The 9,936-nt window shown below is 54.8% G+C and overlaps 1 protein-coding gene across 1 annotated transcript; it reads right to left on the bottom strand.

Moving 5' to 3' along the window:
• Positions 1-502: 502 nt before the first annotated feature.
• On the bottom strand, positions 503-9,436 carry LOC119094431 (sodium- and chloride-dependent creatine transporter 1; the record flags this gene model as incomplete). Its single annotated transcript, XM_037217494.1, is given in 4 exon segments — positions 503-698; positions 3,502-3,633; positions 5,760-5,975; positions 9,337-9,436. Coding segments are annotated over 3 exon segments (506 nt in total), but the record flags the coding sequence as incomplete, so codon positions are not given.
• Positions 9,437-9,936: the final 500 nt, after the last annotated feature.

The following is a 9,936-nucleotide window of genomic DNA, read 5'->3' on the forward strand; positions in this document are numbered from 1 at the left end:
AAACATTCAGCGCTTCTTTAGATGACCGATACCGCTCATCTGGCATGATATCATGCCATTGCGGCATGATAATCCCGTGGACGGCCGGATAATGTAGAGAACACCTCACACATGCATTTCCCAGCGAAAAATCGGACGTCCGCCATCGCGCTGCGTTCGACCAGAGTGAGCGTTCCGTGTTGATGCATGTTTCTAACCGCGGTGGCTGGGTAGTTAAATGGACGCTGACGTTGTTGTTGTAGGTAGGGTCCCACTGAGTTAAAGTGGATGAATACTGGTCATCTACCGATGCACTTTCTATCCTGATAGTTGATAAATGGTTTGCCGAACGGGTACATAAATTTCGCCATGTCTCAACGATATCACAACATCCATGCCACCTATATGAATGCTCGGACCGACCACATTTGGCAGCTGATTGTTACCCTCATCCAATCATCCACGTGATCCCTGGTGTCGACGGGAGGAGAAGTGCAGGACCTAGCGGAGGAAGTCAGCTTACCTGTACAGACCCACTGCTGCATACTGGCAAGGAGGGTAGCTGTCGTTGGTGCCATAACCCTCGCTGGTCCCGCACAGATCCGGAGAAGGGACGTACGACTGACCCAGGTCCACCCAGAACAAGCCCTGCACGGTCAACATCCAGAGCGCGATCCAGAAGACATGAGCGCTCACTGCCGTTGTCACGTATCCAATGCCTGCAATGAGAAACGTTGCGGGAGGCTGCGTGTCAGAGACCCGTGGCTGGGATGTAGCCGCTGTGAACACGGCGGTTGAAACAAACTAGTGAGCCTTGCCTTGGGACGCAGCATCGTTGGGATAAAAGGACAGACACTTTTCGATAACACTCAGACCCTTCAACACCGCAGTTTAAAAAGATACCAGTGACCGCATGCCGACCAGTAAGCAGGTAATGAAACCCTGAAGGAATGCTTGGTTACCGATTACCGCCTGGAGCTGTCGAGAAGGCTTCTATGGTCATCCCCCCCCCCCCCCGCCATAGCCGAGCGGGAAGATAGAACCGTATGGAGACATAATCAAGTGCAGTATATGAATAAGTATTAAAATTATAAAATCAAATCAAATAAGTAATCAAGTAAGTGCCGTTGCCTGGAATTGCGCGATGGGATGGTGGGGTCGGGGCTCACACAGCAAGCACTGCTTAGCGTGAGCGCTGATCCCAGAAATCCATCCATTCAAAGTTTTCGGATCAAATTTCTAAGAAAAAATTTATCGTCCCCGTCACGAGTGCCATTTTTCACACGGCGTTTTTGTGCCGTTTTTTGTGCCGTTTTCTCTCTCTCTGTGCCGTTTTTCACAGTGCCGTTTTTCGACCGGTGATTTCTTCAGACGTCGCCAGATGGCAGGCCGTCCTGATGAGCAGATGCGGAGGTTTCGCGTGCTGCCGTGCTCGTGTCACAGCCCCGAAGCCCTTGGCAGCTCTGAGCCTCAAACCCATGATCTTGGGACCCAACGCACGACACTTGGGACTTGGGACGGAGACTCTGAACGCCACTCCGTCGAGTAAGATGCTTGGTGGCGCGCTGCGGGGGCTTGAAGGACCACTTCAGCTCTCTGCAAGCCGTCCTCCTCCGCAGTTTAGTGGGTAGAGTCTTAGTCTATAAATTGCCTGATCGGAGATCCGAAGATCGGAGCTGTCGAATAATTAGCCATGCTGCATTCACGACTGTACACCAAGCATCCTTAGGTCATCACCGGGTCGACTAGACTTGGGTCTCTCGCCAGCAGACTAATGCCTGCCAACGGCCGGGGCAGCACCCGTCAACACCAGCTGTGTTCACGCAACAGCCCGTTTGCGCAGGGTAAGAGCGACCGCGGGCTGCCAGACGCGTCAGGGAAAGCTGCCAAACACGTGTTTTGGCGCATGCGCAGCAGGCACATGTCTACCCATGGTGGATGTGACGGCGTGCCCCCTCCCCCCCCCCCCCCCCACTGCCCGTCGGTTTCATCTTGGTAATTACGCAAGTTGTTCAGTGCATTAGCGAGAAGCATTATTCACATAGATATGACGGTAGTGATAGCCTTATTCCTCGGAGAAAAGCCAGGCGAATGGAGGTATAGTTGGGCTGATATTATATTATGTCGAAACAATGGCAGCAGACTTTGGCTATTGTTTCGATAGAGGCATGTTGCCGAAATATCAACCCAACTATATCCCCATTCCCCTGATTTTTCTCCGAGGAGTAAGGCTATTTCTGCTTTCTTCTTCATCTTGGGATTTCAAATTCTGCTCGCCGGTCCCACTTCAGCGTGCGTAGCCGCGTAGCCGCGCACCGCCCACACAACACACAGTCGGGGAGAGGCCCTACACAAACACCAGCGCTCAGGGTCGACCACGCTTCCCGACCGACTGCGATACAGCAGTTTAAGCAACACTTCTGTGTTCGTGGACACAAAGGTGTATCCCGTTCCTCGTACGTTCCTCCCGTTCCTCACCACGAGCTTTTATCAATGTGTTGTTCAATGTTTGGTCTTCCCGCAACATTCTAAGATTTAAGGCTGGACCATATTGTGTGAACTATGGGGTCATAAGTCCAAACTACAAGGACATGGCATGGCCTGGCGTGGAAGGGTCCTTGCTTTGAAAAGCGCAGTGGAATGGTCGCGTAGCAAACGAACGCACAGACGCACATGCACACCCCGACATGCGTACACACGCACGCACGCACGCACGCACGCACACACGCACGCACGCACGCACACACGCACGCACGCACGCACGCATGCACGCACGCACGCACGCACGCACGCACGCACACACGCACGCACATATTGGCACGTGGGGACCGCTCCAACCGAAAGGCCGCTTACAGTGAAAGAGTTCTTTGAACTTCCTAGCATCGTGTTTAAAATGGAGACCGTCAGAACAAAACGGATACAAAATTTTGTCTTAAGCGCTGTACGCTTGACGGATTTCATAACAATCTGTCTGAAATCTTCACTATTGTTTATAAGATAACCAGAGGAACGGGGGGACCCATTGCTAACCATCTCTTAACGAAAGAAAACAACCAGCCGCCACAGTGCAGTGGTCCGTACGGTGGTGACCACTGTGCCGACCACCATTCGCGCGGGCCTGGTAAGCACAGGCTGCAGACAAGTGCCAGCTAGCGGCTTCTTCATCACAGAGCACAGTCTGCAGACAAGCGCCAGCTGGCGGCCTCTTCATCACAGAGCACAGTCTGCAGACAAGCGCCAGCTAGCGGCGTCTTCACCACAGGGCGCAGTCTGCAGACAAGCGCCAGCTAGCGGCTTCTTCATCACAGAGCACAGTCTGCAAACAAGCGCCAGCTAGCGGCGTCTTCATCACAGAGCACAGTCTGCAAACAAGCGTCAGCTAGCGGCGTCTTCATCACAGAGCACAGTCTGCAAACAAGCGCCAGCTAGCGGCTTCTTCATCACGCGGCTCCCGGAGGGCTTCACATCAGCATCATCGCCTCACACGGCGCCCGAGAGACCATGAGGCCGTGCCGTGCTTACCTTTGAAGAGCGGGGCGATGTTCCACACTGCCATGGCGCCTCTGTCCATGAACTGGCCAATGCCCACCTCCAGGAAGAGGAGCGGCACCGCCATTAGGGCGACGAACAGCAGGTAAATCAGCAGAAACGCGCCTGGAACAGCAGGCAGCCTCGTCCGCGTCTCAGCCGGCGGCGGAGTGTCACTCAGCCCGACAGTGTAGGCGGTGGCCATGTGTCACCAGCCGGGCTTAGTCGGCGTTGTCAATGTGTCAGTCGCGCAGACGGGCGGTAAGCGCTCCAGGGCGCAACAAGCGCCGCCATGTTAGTAGAGCCAGTGAGACAAACGTGTCAGCGGGTTTTTTGTGAACAGCGTGGACACCGGGGTTGATGCTGAACTATGTAAGCCGCTGGCTGCACCTCAGCCCGCGGTTCACCGCGACCATGGTCAGGCTGGGGCTGCGTGGGGAGTTTCAAGAGGCAGAGGCCACCAGTTCACTGTAGCTCCGGCCAGGCTGGGACTGCGCGGGAGCTTCAGGACACAGAGGCCACCAGTTCACTGCGGTCATGGCCAGGCTGGAACTGCGTAGGAGCTTCAAGAGGCCACCAGCTCACTGCAGCCATGGCTAGTCTACGCTTGAGTCGGGTGCTGCAGATCCACGACTGCTGATTTGCTCGATAATTTTTAAACTTCCACCCGAAAAAACAGAAATAAGGGCATCCTCAATATTACTACCGTAACTCCATTAATTCTGCCGAACAAGATCGACTAAAAAAAATATTGAAAAAACGTTAAGTTCACACTCGTCAGAGGAGCCAATGACAACGCTCTTAGATTATGGCTACATTGCACAAATGCTGAACCTGGAGAACTTAGATCGCATCATAGATTTTAGATAATAAAAACAGCCATATGGTGACAGGCATGCCGCCATCCAAAGGTAAACCCCCACATGTTCATTTCGGAAGAATTTGCGGTGTTTTATCATCTGATTCGTCTTGTCATGCTGAATTCGGATATTCAAAACTAAAGTTAAAATTTTCACAAGCTTTTAGCTAAAAGAAAGGGCTAGAGGTTTGTGAAAATTTCAACTGATGGTTCAGGTAACCGAATTCAACATAAGCAGGTGAATCAGATGACATAAAAACCGCAACATGGTCAACAGATAGACATATGGGGTTTTATCTTTGGACGGCAGCATGATGAAGCGGACCAATGTTATGTATGAAATGTTTTGGCCTCTTGGGGAACAGGGGTTTTGTTATGTGTGCTTTATTGTTGTTACTGCATTACCTCGGCCGCGACGCCTTATATACGCCTCACAGAGGGGGCACTAAAAAAATACATGCCACCCAATCACGACACGTGTGCCACGCGCAAAATGCTCACACGAGCGGCCGAAATTTCAGCGTCAGCTTACGACACAAAAAACTCAGCATCCTGGACACGTCACCCACTTAACATCGCGCAACTGTATAGCTCTTTTTGTGTTTGGCTTATTTAGTTGTTTTTTTAGGCGAGGGCGGTGGTTCCAGACATATCTGGCAGCGGACTAAAGCGCGTTTGGTGTGGTGGCTGCTGACAGTTAACAGCACGGTAATCATGCGCTGCCACGGAAGCGGCGGGGTAGAAATTGAGTTGCAAAACTGAAGCAGTTCACGTTGGATGCTCGGCTGTGGTGCTTAGGAATCAGGGCAAAATGACGAAAAATATTCCCTCATGCGATTGCAACATGCGTGACGTCGCACAGATGTATGCGCTGTATGTATGTATGCATGGTGTATGCACGCCTCATGAGATACCAGGCAGATCCGAAACGTGCAGAGTGAGGCATGCTCTAAAATAGAGTCCACAACATTTGTCTACCGATCAGTTAAAACGATGTTTGTTTGCAGATTGTGGCCAAATATACAGATTATCTCAAACGTGCGTGCAGTTATCGAATGAACACCCTACCTATGTATGTTCCCGTGGATAACGAGTGATTTTGAACAATGTGACCGCTCCGACATCACCTTCTTGAGATGATCAAAGATTGTCGAGGATGTTTGCTTTCAAAAGTTTAAAAGCAAAAGAAAACATGGACACCGCGAAGGCTCAAGACATGCGCACCAAAAAATCCAGCGTAACATACAAGCGCGTACATTGTCGCAAGACCGCTGGAGCCGTGCTGTGACACACGTCGTGAGATAACATAAAAAGCAACAGTAGTGCATGCATAAATATATATGCATAGAAAAAGGTCTGTGCTCTCACATCATTCGTTTCTAAAAAGCCTTACCTCCACCACCCCAGTAGAACAGCATTGGAAAGACCAGCAAGTCGTAGGGCCCGAAGATAGAGGCCGCCACGGCCAGCTTTCCGTCAAACCAAGGACTCCACTTGGGCCGGGAAGAGGTCGCTGACCCCTTCTGACCCTGGGCCGCGTCGGTCATGACGTCGGCGCCTTCCGGGGTCATGTCTGCTTAATCCGCTCTCTGGGCGTCCCAAAGCGACCCTGAAATCATGCCACGAGAGCGCTGCTGAAAGTGTCTTAGTTCACCCGATACATCGAAAGTCGTTTCTAGCATTAGGACTTCTGGGGGCTGGGGGCGCTATCAGGAACAGGACTTGGGACAGGCACGTGAGGGGAACGTCGCCATGGGAGAGAGAGATGCGCATTATTGGGTTCAGAGAATTAAGGAGGGCTTCGAATAACAAGCCTGCTTTAGAATGTTTCATTGGTACGCCATGGTTTGTAAAACGGCGGCAGCCAGGGATCCTAACCTGTCATGCCGACCGGCCACACTGTCATCGCCCGCTGAGGACTTCCTAGTCGCAAGGCGGCCAGCGCCACACCGGCAGTTGGGCGTCTCTGCATTTGCACCTTGGCTGGCCGCTAATGGGTCCTGAACCCTCTATCAGGAGGACATCCTACACCAACCCACCCGCTATCAGGAGGACATCCTGCGCCAACCCACCCGCTATCAGGAGGACATCCTGCACCAACCCACCCGCTATCAAGAGGACGTCCTCCACCAACCTACCCGCTATCAGGAGGACATCCTGCACCAACCCACCCGCTATCAGGAGGACATCCAGCACCAACCCACCCACTATCAGGAGGACGTCCTCCACCAACCTACCCGCTATCAAGAGGATGTCCTGCACCAACCTACCCGCTATCAAGAGGATGTCCTGCACCAACCCACCCACTATCAGGAGGACGTCCTCCACCAACCTACCCGCTATCAAGAGGATGTCCTGCACCAACCCACCCACTATCAGGAGGACGTCCTCCACCAACCTACCCGCTATCAAGAGGATGTCCTGCACCAACCTACCCGCTATCAGGAGGATGTCCTGCACCAACCTACCCGCTATCAAGAGGATGTCCTGCACCAACCTACCCGCTATCAGGAGGACATCCTGCACCAACCCACCCGCTATCAGGAGGACATCCTGCACCAACCCACCCGCTATCAGGAGGACATCCTGCACCAACCCACCCGCTATCAGGAGGACGTACTCCACCAACCCACCCGCTATCAGGAGGACGTCCTCCACCAACCTACCCGCTATCAAGAGGATGTCCTGCACCAACCTACCCGCTATCAAGAGGATGTCCTGCACCAACCTACCCGCTATCAGGAGGACATCCTGCACCAACCCACCCGCTATCAGGAGGACATCCTGCACCAACCCACCCACTATCAGGAGGACATCCTGCACCAACCCACCCGCTATCAAGAGGATGTCCTGCACCAACCTACCCGCTATCAGGAGGACATCCTGCACCAACCCACCCACTATCAGGAGGACATCCTGCACCAACCCACCCGCTATCAAGAGGATTCCTGCACCAACCCACCCGCTATCAGGAGGACATCCTGCACCAACCCACCCACTATCAGGAGGACATCCTGCACCAACCCACCCGCTATCAAGAGGATGTCCTGCACCAACCCACCCGCTATCAAGAGGATGTCCTGCACCAACCCACCCGCTATCAGGAGGACATCCTGCACCAACCCACCCGCTATCAGGAGGACATCCTGCACCAACCCACCCGCTATCAAGAGGACGTCCTGCACCAACCTACCCGCTATCAAGAGGATGTCCTGCACCAACCCACCCGCTATCAGGAGGACATCCTGCACCAACCCACCCGCTATCAAGAGGATGTCCTGCACCAACCCACCCGCTATCAGGAGGACGTCCTCCACCAACCTACCCGCTATCAAGAGGATGTCCTGCACCAACCTACCCGCTATCAAGAGGATGTCCTGCACCAACCCACCCGCTATCAAGAGGATGTCCTGCACCAACCCACCCACTATCAGGAGGACATCCTGCACCAACCCACCCGCTATCAAGAGGATGTCCTGCACCAACCCACTCGCTATCAGGAGGACATCCTGCACCAACCCACCCACTATCAGGAGGACATCCTGCACCAACCCACCCGCTATCAAGAGGATGTCCTGCACCAACCCACCCACTATCAGGAGGACGTCCTCCACCAACCCACCCGCTATCAAGAGGATGTCCTGCACCAACCCACCCACTATCAGGAGGACGTCCTCCACCAACCCACCCGCTATCAAGAGGATGTCCTGCACCAACCCCCCACTATCAGGAGGACGTCCTCCACCAACCCACCCGCTATCAAGAGGATGTCCTGCACCAACCCACCCACTATCAGGAGGACGTCCTCCACCAACCCACCCGCTATCAAGAGGATGTCCTGCACCAACCCACCCACTATCAGGAGGACGTCCTCCACCAACCCACCCGCTATCAAGAGGATGTCCTGCACCAACCCACCCGCTATCAGGAGGACGTCCTCCACCAACCTACCCGCTATCAAGAGGACATCCTGCACCAACCCACCCACTATCAGGAGGACGTCCTCCACCAACCCACCCGCTATCAAGAGGATGTCCTGCACCAACCCACCCACTATCAGGAGGACGTCCTCCACCAACCTACCCGCTATCAAGAGGACATCCTGCACCAACCCACCCACTATCAGGAGGACGTCCTCCACCAACCCACCCGCTATCAAGAGGATGTCCTGCACCAACCCACCCACTATCAGGAGGACGTCCTCCACCAACCTACCCGCTATCAAGAGGATGTCCTGCACCAACCCACCCACTATCAGGAGGACGTCCTCCACCAACCTACCCGCTATCAAGAGGATGTCCTGCACCAACCCACCCGCTATCAAGAGGATGTCCTGCACCAACCTACCCGCTATCAAGAGGATGTCCTGCACCAACCTACCCACTATCAGGAGGATGTCCTGCACCAACCCACCCGCTATCAGGAGGATGTCCTGCACCAACCCACCCGCTATCAAGAGGATGTCCTGCACCAACCCACCCGCTATCAAGAGGATGTCCTGCACCAACCCACCCGCTATCAGGAGGACGTCCTCCACCAACCCACCCGCTATCAAGAGGATGTCCTGCACCAACCCACCCACTATCAGGAGGACGTCCTCCACCAACCTACCCGCTATCAAGAGGATGTCCTGCACCAACCCACCCGCTATCAAGAGGATGTCCTGCACCAACCTACCCACTATCAAGAGGATGTCCTGCACCAACCTACCCGCTATCAGGAGGATGTCCTCCACCAACCTACCCGCTATCAAGAGGATGTCCTGCACCAACCCACCCGCTATCAAGAGGATGTCCTGCACCAACCTACCCGCTATCAAGAGGATGTCCTGCACCAACCCACCCGCTATCAGGAGGATGTCCTGCACCAACCCACCCGCTATCAAGAGGATGTCCTGCACCAACCCAACACCAGCCGGCAGCGAACTGAGCACCAATTCACCAGCTGATAGCAAGGCATTGCCGACTCACCAGCGGCTGGTATCCGCCTGGATAACAGTTGCAGCACCAGCACCACCCCCTCGCCGCATGCGTGCGGGAGCGTCACTGATCTGCTCGCCGGCGTCGGCCCCGTCCGTGCACGCCAGCACTCTGTTACTCACCCTCCCCCCCCCGCCCCCCCCGCCCCCCCGCCCGCCTCCAAGCGGCCTTCAAGGTCGGGCAGACAAATTCCAGCACTCGTCCATAAATTACTGAGGGATGAGCAGAAGAGCGGGCGGCGGGTGAGGTCTGGTCAGGGATCGCCTGAGAGCCGTGAGGTCTGGTCAAGGATCGCCTGAGAGCCGTGAGGTCTGGTCAGGGATTGGGGGAGAGCCGTGAGGTCTGGTCAGGGATTGGGGGAGAGCCGTGAGGTCTGGTCAGGGATTGCCGGAGAACCGTGAGGTCTGGTCAGGGATCGCCGGAAAGCCGTGAGGTCTGGTCAGGGATCGCGGGGAAGCCGTGAGGTCTGGTCAGGGATTGCCGGGGAGACGTGAGGTCTGGTCAGAGATCGCTGGGGAGCCGTGAGGCCTGGTCAGAGATCGCCGGGGAGCCATGATGTCTGGTCAGAGATCGCCGGGGAGCCGTGAGGTC

This window comes from Pollicipes pollicipes, unplaced genomic scaffold, assembly GCF_011947565.3.
Source record: "Pollicipes pollicipes isolate AB1234 unplaced genomic scaffold, Ppol_2.1 Scaffold_1600;HRSCAF=1878_pilon_pilon_pilon, whole genome shotgun sequence".
NCBI classification, from domain to species: Eukaryota; Metazoa; Arthropoda; class Thecostraca; order Pollicipedomorpha; family Pollicipedidae; genus Pollicipes; species Pollicipes pollicipes.